The sequence below is a fragment of the Nicotiana tomentosiformis genome, chromosome 3 (assembly GCF_000390325.3).
Source record: "Nicotiana tomentosiformis chromosome 3, ASM39032v3, whole genome shotgun sequence".
NCBI lineage: Eukaryota > Viridiplantae > Streptophyta > Magnoliopsida > Solanales > Solanaceae > Nicotiana > Nicotiana tomentosiformis.
The window spans coordinates 148,072,866-148,089,434 of NC_090814.1; the positions used below are offsets into that span (position 1 = coordinate 148,072,866).

The following is a 16,569-nucleotide window of genomic DNA, read 5'->3' on the forward strand; positions in this document are numbered from 1 at the left end:
ATCAACTAATAAGTTGACTTCAATCTCATCGTTCATCACTGCTTGCAACGGATAAAGAGAAATAAATAAAGAAAAATGTGACCAAACATTTTGAATTACTGAATAACAAAACTAAAAAAATCGCACGACCCATTCAAATAGCTCAATTTCAGAATATTAAAATCCCAGCATCAATTTTCAATAAACAAATCACTTCCTCTCTGTGCATTACAGTGATATATATCATGATTAATTGGACTCTATGATTAGTATCATAATATCACAAAATCGTTAGCTTCGCACGATCCATCTAAGTTAATAATAATCATTTCACCTATTATTTTTCACTATTCGAGCAGTTTCTAGCATCATTTGATCAACATCATCACTTCTATTATTCTTCCAATTGCGATGAGGAGCGGCATTTCACAAATGAAAGAAGGTTCATGGCGGGGAGGTTGGTTGGCTTTGATTATATATTCAAGTCAGTAATTAATATTTAAGAAAGTTTTCTGCAGATAATATTGTAAAATTTAAAAAATAATTTGTACTATAGGTTATGTTTGATACTGACGAAATTCCTATTGTTGTGTCATGGATATAACATTATATTCATTTTTAAATCATGACTGTTTTATACGAGTTTAAAATCTTTATATTTCTGATATTGTTTTTATTTAGCTTAAATCATGGTAAGATGACAATGTCTATGCAAACGAATTATAGATGTAATGTATTTATTAATGTAGCACGAACACCAAATGGTACTAGTGAAGGGAGAAACAGAACAACGAGCTAGTGGTGCATGTTGACCTTGTTGTTTAATCAGATATGTTACGATCAAAATTCAATAGCTTTTGTTCAAACCATTTTATATATATAATCTATTAGTATAGATAACATTTAAAAAGAAGGAAACAAACAGAAAATGTATATATTTAAAAGAAAAAATGGAATGTTGTTTGGTGTGTGCAATGATGCATGACGGTGAATGTGAGCAGCGGAGAAGTGCATGTAACCTATTGCTTTATTTGTTTATAGGGAACTAACTCTCTTAACAGAAAACAGAAAGCAAAACTAATTTCCTCCTTAGGGTTTTCCCTTTTCCTTTCTCTTCCCGGCAAGTAAACTACGTATTCTAACCATATTCTTTCTTTTTTTTGATTACTGAAAGTGAAAGATTTCGCATTTTCCTTTGATTACCTTCACACGCCAACATTCGACATGCATAAACGATCCTATACTTTGTATTTTCCTTTGTAACAACAATATATAATAGTGTCACATACAACAAACATTATCCCAAAAAAGAGAGAGGAAAAACTTGAATTTTAAGTTAACGGGGTATAAAAATTTATCATTGCGCTTACTACTTATTTTACGACAATAAATATATACTACTATAATCTTTAAACAGATTTTACTGTATACAGTATAATTCGAGTCAAGCCATCAATCGAATCTTTGTTCTAATTGGTAATAGTGTTTAACCAAAGAATTAGATTCTCAGTCAAAGCCTATTTTTAGAAGTACTCGGGTTATTGATAATCAAGAAATTCAATATTCTCTTAGAAATAAGAAAGAAATTAGAATAAGAAATGACAAAGTAATCAATCGAAAGCACAAGAAAGTAATTATATTTCAATAATAATCAGAACGTGTCTGTACAAGTGACATCTCCTTCCCTTATATAGGAGTCTATAAGTACAACGTCTTTTCACTTTTATGACCGAATCGTTATGAGCATTAAAGATATTAATGAGACGTTATAATTGGTAATCGTAACTGTTCATGAAGATTCCGTAATGTTTGTTATCATTCACGCTCATTAATTGACGATTCATGAATCTTCCCTCTTTACTGTCTTGATTCATTCCGCCGGTGCCTCTTCCTTAACTATTTAGACTCGAGCGACCATATCCTTTCACCTCGTGGGTGATTTGCTCGTATCTGTTATGACTCGTGTCTCTTTTAATGCATCTCTCCAGCTATCGTTTTTTTAGTGATCCACGTGCCTTGCCATATCAGCCACATATTTAATTCCACGTGTAATATTTATTTTTATCAATACAAATAGTGCAATGTGTGATGTGTGAATTAGGCGCATGCCGTATATTCAAACTCGCTCATAAACATACATATGATATTTAGGCGGAGAAGAGTATAATTCAAGTCAAAATCATCCATTTTGCTAGATTAAGATGTGAAATTTATTGAGATTGAGTTTCTTCCGTAGGTAAAAAGGTACTGTCAGTTGGTTGTTCAATTTACTACTGATCACTACTCCTAAAAACAACTAAGTAAGAACATTACACGTACTCGAATGTTTCCTAATTTTGTTCTTTGGATATTGGATTAAGCTTAATCATGTTTGCTTTAAAGAATGTAGAATTAGATTAGAGATGAATACACTATCTCACTTTGACACAATTTCATCTTCTTATCGTTAAACTTGGACTACGACTAATTAAACAAGTTTGATCAAATAACAACTCTATCGTATTATAACCAAAAAATATTCTGAGATGGATATAGGATTTATAACTAATTCCTCATTGGGATCATTTTTCCAGAAAAGAATGATAATTAGTTTTAACGAAACAACTAAACACCTAATTATAAGCAATACCAAATTTTGTATGTATAACGGATATATATTGGCTACGTGATTTTTCTTTTCCGAATTCCACTAACAGAATTCCACCAAAAAAGTAAAATTGGTACTACTGTGTAATCATTTGGGTATTTTGGTTATTAAAGTGAGGAAACAAATTTTTTTTTAATTTTTTTTCTTTCATCGGAATATCTGAAAAGAAAAATGAGAAAAAGGATTGTAGAAAACTAGAAATACTTTGAAATTTGAAGAGTTAGTTAGGGCTACGCTAAACCTAACCCGTGAGGCTGCGCAGGCCAAAAATACAGAGTCAAAAAGTGATCCAACAAAAAATTAGTTATAATTACGAACGTAATTACCAAGAGAGCTTCTACAATACGCTCTCGCCAACACCGTGTAATTCACCGACCAATTATATGCGACAATACTCGCGATACTCTTCACGCGCGCTTAGTCGCTTAAGAATTCACCCACGAGAAACAAACATAGCGCTCTTGCCCAAAAAACCGGAACCGACCGTAAAGAATCTTTGTTCATCAGCTTGGAAAAATCTGTTAAAATTATTCCCTTTGTCTCAATTTATATGATGTTTATTTTTATTTTGTATGTTTAAAAATAATATTTTTTATATTTAGAAATATTATAAATATTTAAATTTATATTTTATCTTTAATAAGATAATTTATGGCTTATTTAGATTATAAAATTATAAAAATTTGAAATATAATTCACTTGTTAGCTACAGCCAGACTTTTTAATCACCGCAATAATTAAAATGTCTCTTTTCGTGAAAACTGAAAATCAGAGGAAAATTAATTTGTTGGATGATGCTCAGCGTAAGTGTAAATAAGTGCAAAATGGGTCCCATTTTGTGGGACCAAAGCTCGAGAAAGGACCCCACACTCACTTTCAAACAATCCATACTCTGGGTGTTTAAAAGCAGCTGCAAAGTAGCAATATTTATGCAAGTCCAAAGTCCTCATTTATTCACACTAATTACTCACTCTCAGCTACTGTTTCTATATTCAGCATTTTTCTCTATCTTCTTTGTTCTTTGTACAAGAAGGGGAAAAAGAGGTATTAAAACCAAAAAAGAGGCAAAAAGAAGAATATTCATTTTCATATAACAAAAACAGCTTTTCCCTCCCTTCTCCACTCTCTCAATCTAAATGGTTGAAGAAACAAGTATAGAATAAAGTGCAAACAAGAAACAAGAAAAAATAGCTCATTTTGCCTTGTAAAGGCACAAGCTTGACAAAGAAAATTAACATGGGTTCGAGGTTAATAATGTTGAACATGTTGCTGATGATGTTAATGTTATTGGGTTCATGGGTTTTTTGTGGAACAGCTTCTGTTTCATATGACCACAAAGCTATTATTGTGAAGGGACAAAGAAGAATCCTTATTTCTGGTTCTGTTCATTACCCAAGAAGCACACCTGAGGTATTTTCATGTGAAATGTACTTACAGGCTTAATATATTATGTCCCATGTTTTCTTGAAAAAAGGTTTTTTTTTTGGTTGCTAAATGGGTGTGTTAAATATTAAAAGCTGAGTCCTTTTTTCCTTGGCAAAATGGATTTTTTCTAAAGGTTATTCTTTTTGCTCCTTTTCATTTTGGGGTTACACAGATGTGGCCAGGTATTATTCAAAAGGCTAAAGAAGGAGGAATTGATGTGATTCAGACTTATGTTTTCTGGAATGGACATGAGCCTCAACAAGGAAAAGTAAGTTGAACTAAAATCCTTTTTTAAAAAAAATAATAATTATGTTTTCCAATTTCCATCACTTGGATATTTGATTGATTTTTTTTTTGTTTGGATTTCCAGTACTATTTTGAAGGGAGATATGATTTAGTGAAGTTTATTAAGCTGGTACATCAAGCAGGACTTTATGTCCATCTCAGGATTGGACCTTATGCTTGTGCCGAATGGAATTTTGGGTATTGCTCAAAAATTGTTGTTTTATCATATAAAAAGAATGATACCAATCTTAGGCATTATGTCAAATTCTTGCTCACTTTACTCTGTTTCAATTTCAGGGGTTTTCCTGTTTGGTTAAAGTATGTTCCTGGTATCAGTTTCAGAACAGATAATGGTCCTTTCAAGGTTAGACAAAACAAATTTCCTTATGAAAATTTCTTCCTTTGATGTGATTGGTTTCTAATTTTTTTCTGCACCCCTTTTTTATCTTAGGTTGCAATGCAAAAGTTCACTACTAAGATTGTTAATATGATGAAAGCAGAACGTTTGTATGAAACTCAAGGAGGTCCAATAATTATGTCTCAGGTTGTTCAAGAGTTTTCATACTCGTTTTCTGTTTCCTATCATTTCAGTAAAACTTAAGGGGAAATTGATGAAAATATATTTATTATTATTTTATTATTTTATTTTTTTACCAGATTGAGAATGAATATGGACCTATGGAGTGGGAATTGGGAGCACCTGGTAAAGCTTACACACAGTGGGCTGCCAAAATGGCGGTAGGTCTTAACACTGGTGTCCCATGGATCATGTGCAAACAAGACGATGCTCCTGATCCTATTGTAAGTGTTACAATTCAGTATTTTTCTCGTATCATTATCATGTTTCTTTCTATTTTCATTTTTTATTTTGTATAATCTTAGTCCGAGATGGATTAAATGGAGCGAAATGTTATGTGAGGAGTCGACTCCAACATGCTTGGGATTGAGGCAGAGTTGTTAATAATAGTCTTAATTTGTTTAATCTTGCTCAGTACATTGAGATATTTGTATATGAATTCTCTAGTTTGGTAATATTGTTAAAATATCTAGGTGATACATTTTTTTTAATCTTTTTCCTTATTCTTTTTCTTTAGTTTCGTACTTTAATATAGCTTTTTCCCATGTTCAGATTAATGCTTGCAATGGTTTCTACTGTGACTATTTTTCTCCAAATAAGGCTTATAAACCAAAGATATGGACTGAAGCCTGGACTGCATGGTGAGTACATATATCTTTCCAAAGTATTAAAATATACTAATTTGTATCTTATGTCTGCTACTGGACATGGTGGGATTAAATTTTGTGTTCAAATGTTTTGCAGGTTTACTGGATTTGGAGATCCAGTTCCTTACCGTCCTGCAGAGGACTTGGCATTTGCCGTTGCAAGATTTATACAGAAGGGAGGTTCCTTCATCAATTATTACATGGTATGGTTATCGTCTCTTATTTTCAAAGAGAATTTTTATTCTGACCTGCCAAGAAAATTATGTTGTTTATGATTTCCTTTACCCTTTTTTTGGTGCAGTATCATGGTGGAACAAACTTTGGCAGGACCGCTGGTGGCCCATTTATTGCTACAAGTTATGACTATGATGCACCTCTTGATGAATATGGTATGCACTTTTGCTTGAAATCTGGTTCAGATTCTTCACGTTAGGAGAAGGTTAAAAATGAATTTTTGTTTTGTTGTATAACCACTTGAATTTGAATTGTGAGAAGCGCCAAAGCAGAATTTTCTTGGTCAACTCCTTGTTTGTTTGTCTTTGTTTTCATTTTTTATATTTCTAGAGTTCTAATTCCAAACTTTGTGAGCATACTACTTAGTATTAATTTAACAGCACGTGCAAGGGTCGCCATCGATCTTCTTTTTCAGTAAACATCATGCGTTAGGGTCCCTTTCAATTTTCCCATGAATACATGATGGCATACTAGGTTCATGCCAGCTGCATCCGAAGTGAAAACTACGGATTTCAGTTTCTCCCGAAATACAAGTTTGATAACTTTTGATGGTTAGCTGATTTCAGCGATCCCATGAAATGTGATTGCTTGATGTATTCCTCGTCCAACTTTCATCATGCTTTTTGGTTAGTCAATAGCTGTTAAGTCTAAATTCTTACCGTTAAGACTTGTTGACGATCGAGTCCATGATTTGGAACTAGGAAGAAAGCTCAAGAGAGACTAAAAGTGAAGCTGAAGAAATGCATTGTTTAGCCCTATTTAAAATTTTCCATTTGGTCTTTAGGTTTATTACGACAACCTAAATGGGGTCACCTGAAAGATCTGCATAGAGCAATAAAGCTTTGTGAGCCAGCTTTAGTTTCTGGAGATCCAACTGTGACGCCCCTTGGACACCAGCAGGAGGTGAGATTTAAATTAATTATTCTTCAACCAGTCACCATTACAAAGTTTGCAGTGAAAGTAACTGGAGTTTCTTTGTTTCTTTACAGGCCCATGTTTTTAGGTCTAAGTCTGGCGGTTGTGCTGCATTCCTTGCAAACTACAACCAACACTCTTTTGCTACAGTTGCATTTGCAAACAGGCATTATAACTTGCCACCATGGTCAATCAGCATTCTTCCCGACTGCAAGAACACTGTATTTAATACAGCAAGGGTAAGAAGAAAGAATATGAAAATGAGATTGCCTTTAATCTACCACCAGAAACAACATAGTGACAGCACTATTTTTTCAATGTGAAGATTGGTGCTCAAAGCGCTCAGATGAAGATGACACCAGTCAGCAGAGGATTTTCTTGGCATTCATTCAATGAAGAGACAGCATCTTATGAAGACAGTAGTTTTACGGTTGTTGGGTTATTGGAGCAGATAAATACCACAAGAGATGTGTCTGATTATTTGTGGTATTCAACCGAGTAAGTGCTTATGTAGCTTCTGTCAGCCTCTTCACATATTAAATTGAAAAACTTAGGTACACTGGAATTATGTTGGCTCCGGCACATGTTTATGATTGTTTGTCTGTGTTCCCAGTGTCAAGATTGATTCAAGAGAAGGATTTTTGAGAAGTGGAAAATGGCCCTGGCTTACAATCATGTCAGCTGGCCATGCATTGCATGTTTTTGTGAATGGTCAATTAGCAGGTATGTGGCATGACGATTTGTATTTGACGTGATTTACAACTTTGAATCATTATTTCAGTTTATATCTTTGCTGTAGAGTTTCTCTTGTACAAAAATTCAAAAAGCTGAGGGCTATTTGGTCTGTTCAAGAACATATAATGAATTAAACAGTTTGCATAATAATAAGAAACTAAAGCCCCCATCACCGTGGCACATAGTGGCTTTTGTCATTTAACATCTCTCCTCTCCAATTTCTTGCAGGAACTGCATATGGAAGTTTAGAAAAACCAAAACTAACTTTCAGTAAAGCTGTAAATCTGAGAGCAGGAGTTAACAAGATTTCTTTGCTGAGCATTGCTGTTGGTCTTCCGGTTTGTCCTCTCTCTCTCTCTCTCTCTCTCTCTCTCTCTCTCTCTCTCTCTCTCTCTCTCTCTCTCTCTCTCTCTATTTATATGCATATAAGTCGAACACGTGCCCCTGTTCCATTTCTCTACAGAGTGCACACATATAAACTGATTTTGACTGCTAATTTTAGTATGTGCTCACTTGGCTTCCTTCTACATGTGCTCAAAATGCAGAATATCGGCCCACATTTTGAGACATGGAATGCTGGTGTACTTGGTCCAGTTTCGCTTAGTGGTCTTAATGAGGGGAAAAGAGATTTAACATGGCAGAAATGGTCTTACAAGGTTTGTCTTTATAAGATGTTCTAAAACATAACTTGGATGCTTCATTGCATGTTTATCTAAACTCTCACATTTTTCTTAACCAGGTTGGTCTGAAAGGAGAAGCCTTGAGCCTTCATTCACTTAGTGGTAGCTCGTCAGTTGAGTGGGTCGAGGGCTCTTTTGTGGCTCAAAGACAGCCGCTCACATGGTACAAGGTGCGTACCTCATACCTCGTACTTCAATCTTCCTATATACCAACTTCATTGTATATTTGCACATTAAAAGCCATTCCTTTGCAAGATAAGAATAATTGACTCTTCCTTTCAAATTTATTGGCCTTGAAAAGAGTATGTAAACTTTCCATTGACTCTGTGTTATGTATACAGACTACTTTCAATGCTCCAGCTGGAAACGATCCTTTGGCTTTAGACTTGAATACCATGGGCAAAGGCCAAGTATGGATAAATGGTCAAAGCATTGGACGCTACTGGCCTGGATATAAAGCATCTGGCAACTGTGGTGCCTGTAACTATGCAGGCTGGTTTGATGAGAAAAAGTGCCTAAGTAACTGCGGAGAGGCTTCACAACGATGGTAAGTAATGGCAAACCTTGTGGCATTTTCCTCAGATGTAACAAGAAGTTTCCTCAGATGTAACAAGAAGCTCTAACTTAACTATGAATTATAATTCAGGTATCATGTTCCCCGGTCTTGGCTGTATCCTACTGGAAATTTATTAGTTTTATTTGAGGAATGGGGAGGAGAGCCTCATGGAATCTCTTTGGTAAAAAGAGAAGTAGCAAGTGTTTGTGCAGATATAAATGAATGGCAACCACAGTTGGTTAATTGGCAAATGCAAGCATCTGGTAAAGTCGACAGACCACTCAGGCCTAAAGCTCACCTCTCGTGCGCTTCTGGTCAGAAGATTTCTTCAATCAAATTTGCAAGTTTTGGAACACCACAGGGGGTCTGTGGAAGTTTCCGCGAAGGAAGCTGCCATGCTTTTCACTCATATGATGCTTTTGAAAGGGTATTTTCAAATCTTACTCTATATTAGAAGACTGTTTCTTTTCATTTCTTGAGTAGTTAGCTTTTGTAGAGACCTAATTGAACTACTCTCCTCTTATTTCCAGTATTGCATTGGGCAAAATTCGTGCTCAGTACCTGTGACACCAGAGATCTTTGGAGGTGATCCATGTCCACATGTTATGAAGAAACTCTCAGTTGAGGTTGTTTGCAGTTGATGAAACTGAGGATTAAACAAATAAAATTGGGGCTCAAGTATTTTTCTCAAGTACTATGATAGCAATATTAACTTTTTGAAATTTAGGTTATTCACTTTTTGAAAAGATTTTTGAAGAGCCAATACAAGTCCAAGAATTTGGCTTTGATGGGGGTGAAGTTGTACAGATATGCAACACACCTTTTCATTTGAAGCTCATATGAATTGCATAGATGGTTGGCCCAAGATTCTGTACATATATGTTGGTGTTTGTCTGCAACTGTAAAACAAGTGTATAGGCATTGGTTCGAGTGCACGTCTAGACTGTGCTGGTTGGAGGCAGCAGATTCCGGTGGAATAGTCAAGGTGCGCGCAAGCTGGCACATCGAGACTGATTCTTGATTAGTCCATGTGCAAATATTGCTATTGTTAGAATTTGCAAGTCTTATGGTTTCAGGAATTTCAGCATTTTATTATCTATGTAAAAAAGCAATCTTTCATCGCTTTGTAGCTGCAAAATGCTACTACTATTATGATGTAAAATAACATCAAGGTCTCTTGAATAGATGTTTACTAAATCTTGTTCAATTGTTCTCAGCATTTTGCTCACTGCTTTACCTTTCTTGTCTTGCATTCTTTTGCTGACATGTAAACAAATTAATAAATTAAAACACGTGACCTGCTGTTGCTCTTTGGTGTCTATATCAAATTAAGCAATTTAACCTAAGCAGCTAAAATTAAAATGAAAATATATATCACTTGACCATGGTTAAGTTAAAAAATTTTTTTAATGAAAAACGTGTCTTGCATTTATTTGTTTAATGTAAACACCGGATAATTTAGAAAAAAGCTTTAACTTCTTGAAAGCTAATCTTTTCTTAAAGATCAATTAATTGTTGGGAGCAAGTTACATTAATATGCTAATTTGGCCCTTTCTCAATTGTCACGAAGAAGATGTAGGAGAAATAAATACTCCTAGGATTCTAAATGTTAGCATATGTCATATTGACATCAACTGGGCATTGAATTCACCCTACAAATTTCAAATTTGACAGTTATAGCAATCTACACAACATTGACTTCGTATTTTAAAAATAAAAAAAAATTATGTGATCTATTGAGGAATTCTAAAAAAAAGAATATGAGAACGTTTTGGTCAAAGAGGGCTTACGGTTACTTTCTTCTCTGAAAGAAAATCTTCCTATTGAAGTTTAAAAATATTAATTTTGCAATCTCTCACTTATGATTAAGTATTTTGAAGCTTAAGAAAATCTGTTGAGTAAAATCACAACTCAGAAGTCCATTAACCTTTTAACAATAAACGTTATGTCAAAAAGTGCATTCTAAGTTCAGCCTTTTGCTTTTCAATTATGTTAACAAAACATTTTTGAGAATTTAACCCAAAAAATAGAAAAAAGAAAGAAAAAAAACCTAAAACCTAGATCCCAAAATACCTCTCCTGTTAAAAAAGACCTTGGATTACTTAAAAGGACCTTAGACCTAAAAAACAAAAGCTGCAGAATAAGGGGGAAAAAGGCTGCAGGAAAAACCTTTTTTTTAAATTAAATTTTGTGGAATTGTCAAGTAGTCACAGAATTACAAATAATACCTTTAAAAAAGATATAAGTAAGTAAAGCAGTTAGAATAGAATATGTAAAAGTGCTAAATACAAAACAAAAACAAGATAGATATATAGATAGATTCACTAAAAAGATGGAGTCAGTGTTTTAGAAGTAACTGGTTACGTATATTATTATAAGCCTCTCTTCTATATCCAAAAAACTCACTCCAGGTGGTGTTCTACTGTGTGACTGTGTTTTTTTCTTCTGTTAATGACGCCTTCTTCCTATGGCGGCCACTCCTAATTTTCTGTTCATCTCTTCTTCTTTCCCAAAAAATTCTCCTCTCTGCTGTCACAGTCATAATCAACAACAGCATTTTAAATCTCTGTTATCTCCTTTTCTCTTGTTTTTCTTCACTTTCTCTTTTTGTTCACTTACTATTCTCGTTTTTTTTCTTTACTCTAAACTCACTAAGAAAAGAATTAATGAAACCCATCAACAGCTTAAATTAGTTCAAAAAAACTTATCTTTACAGGAATCTAAAGAAGATGAAGTTACCCATCAATCTGACCCGACCCATTTGACCCATTCAATTCTTCTTGAGATCTTACCTTCCAGTTCACCTAAATGGGCCAAACTGTTTTCCAATGAATTGGGTAATGATGATAGCCCGAATAAGATTGATAAATCTGGTCTTGATGCGGATAAGGATGATAAGGAGAGAACGAAGAAAAAGAAACGGGTCAAGAAGAAGAGACCCGATTCGAATAGTGAAGAGGAGGTGAAGACGAAGAAAGATTCTGGGGTTGTTAAGGAGAAAGAGGAGTTGGTATTTTTATACCCTTTTACGAAGTCGAGTAGTGCAACTCAGAGAAAAATTAAGCAGCATTACGATGAGCTTGTTAAGTCTCACGAGTCTAATGGACTGACTCTGGCTCAGGTTTTATTTCTTTTCATTTCTCTTTTTATTTATTAATGCTGTATAGTGTGTGCCATATTTGAAATTTAGTAAAGGTTGCTTCTTGATTTGGTTTTGTTGAATTGGGATATTGTCCTTTGTATGTATGACTAAAGGTGCCATTTTTATAAATTTTGAAGACTTAGATAGCTCCTGTGTGATGTTTGTATTGATATTATGATTGTTGAGCAATTTGACGTGTCTTTTGTTCTATATTCATATCTCTTTTTTGTTATTAATTTTGTGTAGTATATGGCATCTTTGTGTTTTAGTAAAGATTGCTTCTTTATGTGGTGTTTGTTAAATTGGGATGTTGTGCTTCGTATGCATGACTAAAGGTACCATTTTTATAAATTTTGGAGACTTAGATAGCTCCTGTGTGATGTTTGTATTGAGATTTTGATTGTTCAGCAATTTGACCTCCCTTTTGTTCTATATCCGCGTCCTTTTTGAGATGTTGGAGATCTCCATCCTGGAGGATATCTGCATTTCAAACTTTAACGCGAATATGTTTTTCTTTATGGTTGAAGACCAAGCAGCTTAATTTTAACTTTCAATAAGGCTAAAACTTGCCATACATTGTGGAGTTAGTAGAATGATTTTTTGCCAGCAAGTAGATAATAGATTGCTCGCCTTTTTAGCCCTTGACTGGTATTTTAGGTCTTCTTATCCAAGAGGACACTTTAATCTTGCTCTTACTGCTCTTTCATATGCTTCCTGCTTCTGACCGCTTGCCTATCTCAGTAGGAAATTGGAACAGTCTCCGATTTCAAAGAAAAAGCTGTTGGCAAGTAGATAATAGATTGCTCGCGTTTTTAACCATTTTATTTTCTTGTACTTAAGACAGAATTAAACATTTTCCATGGTAGTAAAGATTCTTTTTAGTCCTTGGTGGGCCGCGTTACCTAGTACTTGTGCTGGTGGAGGTAGTAGGTACCCGGTGGAATAATCGAGGTGCACACTGGTCCAGGCACCGCCATCATCAAAAATAAAAAAAACTAAAGATTTTATAGTCTCTTGAGGCTGATCAGTTTGGTTTCACGTAGACACGTATAACAGGATTAGTTGGAAGGAATATATTAATTTGAGAAAGTAGGTGAAAGATGTTGTTTAGGTGTACTGAGTCAATTAACCATCTTCTATCACATTGCAGAAGAAGTTGGAATATTTAGTCAATGTTTATGAATACTTTTGGAGTTAGTTATCAAAAATAAAAATAAAAATTTTGTAGTCAAGTGGTTGATTCAAGAAGACTTGAAAGGACTAATCAACATCTAGCAGGTAAAAAGAACAGATAATAAGATCCCCAGAGTCAAAGCTGGAGGACAGCTCCACTATGTATTATCTGGACAATTTGTTAGAAAGGAACAAGAACTGATCTGATATGTGGGAAAAGAAACACCTTATTTTTTGTAAAGTTCTCCAAAATCCATGCTTCTGGAGTAGACGAAGCATTGTAACTGATATAGCACGTAGAATGATCTTGTTAGACTCCTTTAACCTATAGGAGGGGTCTACGATCTTGTTAGACTCCTTTAACCTATAGGAGGGGTCTACGATCTTGTTAGACTCCTTTAACCTATAGGAGGGGTCTACGATCTTGTTAGACTCCTTTAACCTATAGGAGGGGTCTACTCCACACTTTTTTGTAATCTTTCAATAACCCCTTGGTAATGATTGTCAATTAAAAAAATTACTCAAATTTTTTTACAGGTGTATGTGCATTGAGCGAGTATCCACTTTATGTAGGATTTAAGAAATTGACTTAAAATGATCTCGATACTTTGTCGAGTATTAGCTTTTCACTGAAGTTTGTGAGTTTGTTGCTGATTTGAGTGAAGTGTTAGGATATGCAGAAAATGTGTCAACTAACTACTGAGTTAGTGCTCAGTGAGAACACTTTGTTTCGCCATGTTTTCTGTCAACTATCAGCATGTACAATGTGTGTGGATCCGACGACTTATCACCATTTGGAGGAAAATTATGTTTTGAAAATGATCAATGAAACAGAAGATACATTATGTAGTTAATTAACTGATTTGGAAGAATAAACTTTAGTCAAGGATCCTTGGTTGCATGTGATCATATAGTCCTCTATATATATGTATGAAGGACATAACCTTATTCACCATTGCTCTCCTACTTCTATCAATATTCAAATGCAAAGTTAAAATTTTTATTTCACTAAGCAGACATAATGGAATATACGCCAGCTTGACTAAGTGAATGCAATTCTCCGATGCATGTTACAATTTTCATTCTTTCGTTTTAAATGTTTGGATTGGCTTTTCTCGTTCAGATCTTTTAGAATCCTAAATCTTGTATCATGTTATGCCTTAATGATGCAGGTTGGTCAATTTGTTAATTGTTTGGTTGAAGCAAGGAGTGAGCTACAACACAAGTATGTTGAATATTTATTTTCTTTTTGCGATAAGTACAAGTATGTTGAATATTTAAATGAGTATTACCAAGATCAATAGCTTGATTCATCCCCTCTTATAAGTTATGAATTTGAAATATCTTTTCCAAAAGTGCCTTTCAGTTCCCAAATGGCCTTTTCAACGAAGATCAGAGATCAGAGAGAGTATCATCTCTATTAGTAACTAAATTTGTTATTCCTGAACAGGTCAGAGATCATTCAACGAAGATTCACAATAACAAAGGCCTTACTCTTTAAGGCTGACAGATCTTCCTTTGTTAGACTACGGCAGCAGGTAGTGGGCATCTCCCTTTCATCAATTTTTGCTTGAGTTGAAAAACTGTTTCTCACTCATCCCGAATTAAAAAATATTAACTAAGGTTTATGACTTTCAAGATATACAAGCTAGAATCAGAACAGAAGCGACTGGAAGAGGATGCTTTTGTATATAATTGGCTGCAACAACAGCTGAAGCTCTCGCCAGCATACAAAAAGGTACAATAGTACTGAGCTATCACGTTGCAAATTCAACATGAACATTCCATCCATAAAATGGATAAACTTTTGATCTCAACGCTTCAGGAAGGATGGAGAATCATCAATTCTTCTAGATTTTGTCTCATTCTCTCGCTATTTTCTTTTTTCTTTTTTCCCTTATGTCGTGTTAAAATCTCTTCTTGAAAAGTTGATTCCTTGAGGCTACTATAATTGACTCCAGTACTCTATTGCTTTCTGTTAACCTCTTTTTTTCTTTTTTCTTGAAGATGCTTGAAATTGGTGCAGACATGGAAATGAAAGCAAAATCCAATAAACTAGTCGAAACCACAGATGCTGAGTTGCCTGATATTTCTTTTGAAGAGTTATTAGCACAAGAAAAGAAAGACGCTTTCTGGTCAGTGCCACCTCCTCTTCATCCATGTTCTTGAGACCACAAGGATCCAAGATTTAAATTTGATGGGTTTAACATTTAGGTTCTTACATGTGCATCCATTTAATTTACTATTTTTAAAAAAATAAGTGATTTTCCACGCTTATATATCTATGCTCCGTGTAAACCATATGTTGTATCCACACTGCTTGAGATTGCTAACTAGATATATCATTTTGACTTGCAGGCAGAGGAATGGGAGAACGAAAGCATACGCCGGCTGAGGATTTATTTTTAGCTTTAGTTTTGGTGAATACACTAATGGCAGTATGTACATCTTGATATCAAAATCATGCCTAGTACAGGAAATTTTTTATTAGGTGCCTGTGCTTCTTGGGTTGATTTTGGACTGAATAATAGCCATTAACAATTTTTTGTTTTTTCTAGGTATACATTCAATGCTCCCTGCATATACAGTGCTTTGGCTTTTGAAAAGTCTATATGCTAACAACAGTTATAGCTGCATCTTTGTTCTTTTCCTTCCATTTTGCACTCCTGTTCCTATGGTTGGGCTATGAATTCAATGGGACTGAACACCTAGTCATGGAAAACAATTTTTACTAACGTGTTTATATTAAACTATATTAGTTGATCATAATTAAGTGATGGAAATATATAGTATTAATTAACTGCGGTTGAGTGATAAGAGTAGGTGTAAAGGATGTTTTATGTATTTATTAGATATATGCAAATAAGTGGTGTATATGTCCTAGTCATTTAGGTACCAGTTGCATTTCAGTGAACTATGAGTAGGATTTTAAACCACCACTAATCCTGCCCAAGAAAGTAAAAAATAGTTTTCTTGAAACCAAACATGTTATACCATGAAATTCTCCTATAAACATATACAAAGGTTTGGATCGAGATCGACATCTCTCGCATGAGAATTAAAATTCAAACTTGTTTTGTCATCTTACCAACTAAATGCTTTACTTTTTCCGATAGCAAATCATAATTTTAGTTAGTTTTTACCCAACGCACTTTGAACAAATTGACTCAACAACTGAGGAAGTAGAGAGAACACGTTTAGTAGTATTGAGTAATTCAATTATATTTCAAAGAGATGACTGGTATAATTAATTAAGTTTTTTAGTTTATCCAACTTTGAATGTGTCCCAGAATTTTACATCGCAGATCATAGCGTCTTGACTCACATTAGTTTCTCTATCATGTCAAAAGACTAATTTAATAAAGGCATATCTGTTTTTATGGGGAAATCTTTAGGAATGAGCATATGCTACTTCTATAAAAGCTTGATTACCTAAGATAAGAATATGCCATTTCACTTTTCTTTGAACATAACAAAAATCTTGAACCCTATAATGCCTAAAAGAGTGTCATCTTTGCATTCTGTTAGGGAAGATGACACCTTTCTTTGAACAGGAAATAGACGCAGTAAATAA

At 34.4% G+C, this 16,569-nt stretch overlaps 2 protein-coding genes across 2 annotated transcripts; both read left to right on the top strand.

The window, feature by feature from the left end:
• Positions 1–3,549: 3,549 nt before the first annotated feature.
• On the top strand, positions 3,550–9,887 carry LOC104113625 (beta-galactosidase). The gene is made up of 19 exons (XM_009623848.4): positions 3,550–4,036; positions 4,224–4,319; positions 4,422–4,534; positions 4,634–4,700; positions 4,788–4,880; positions 4,994–5,137; positions 5,466–5,554; positions 5,658–5,763; positions 5,862–5,949; positions 6,579–6,697; positions 6,784–6,948; positions 7,035–7,207; positions 7,323–7,432; positions 7,673–7,782; positions 7,990–8,100; positions 8,184–8,294; positions 8,466–8,671; positions 8,771–9,107; positions 9,211–9,887. Exons 1-19 carry the CDS (start codon positions 3,863–3,865, stop codon positions 9,319–9,321), a joined length of 2,523 nt encoding a protein of 840 aa, XP_009622143.1. The 5' UTR covers positions 3,550–3,862; the 3' UTR covers positions 9,322–9,887.
• Positions 9,888–11,024: 1,137 nt separating this feature from the next.
• On the top strand, positions 11,025–15,631 carry LOC104113614 (uncharacterized). The gene is made up of 7 exons (XM_009623837.4): positions 11,025–11,801; positions 14,168–14,220; positions 14,446–14,533; positions 14,635–14,733; positions 15,003–15,130; positions 15,354–15,433; positions 15,554–15,631. Exons 1-6 carry the CDS (start codon positions 11,148–11,150, stop codon positions 15,388–15,390), a joined length of 1,059 nt encoding a protein of 352 aa, XP_009622132.1. The 5' UTR covers positions 11,025–11,147; the 3' UTR covers positions 15,391–15,433; positions 15,554–15,631.
• The last annotated feature ends 938 nt before the right edge of the window (positions 15,632–16,569 follow it).

Coding starts and splice junctions, on each gene's coding strand:
- LOC104113614 (XM_009623837.4), top strand. CDS start 11,148: ATGGCGGCCACTCCTAATTTTCTGTTCATCTCTTCTTCTTTCCCAAAA. Junction 14,221..14,445: donor AGGAGTGAGCTACAACACAA/GTATGTTGAATA, acceptor ATTCCTGAACAG/GTCAGAGATCATTCAACGAA. Junction 14,734..15,002: donor TCTCGCCAGCATACAAAAAG/GTACAATAGTAC, acceptor TTTTTCTTGAAG/ATGCTTGAAATTGGTGCAGA.
- LOC104113625 (XM_009623848.4), top strand. CDS start 3,863: ATGGGTTCGAGGTTAATAATGTTGAACATGTTGCTGATGATGTTAATG. Junction 4,535..4,633: donor TGTGCCGAATGGAATTTTGG/GTATTGCTCAAA, acceptor TTTCAATTTCAG/GGGTTTTCCTGTTTGGTTAA. Junction 6,949..7,034: donor CTGTATTTAATACAGCAAGG/GTAAGAAGAAAG, acceptor TTCAATGTGAAG/ATTGGTGCTCAAAGCGCTCA.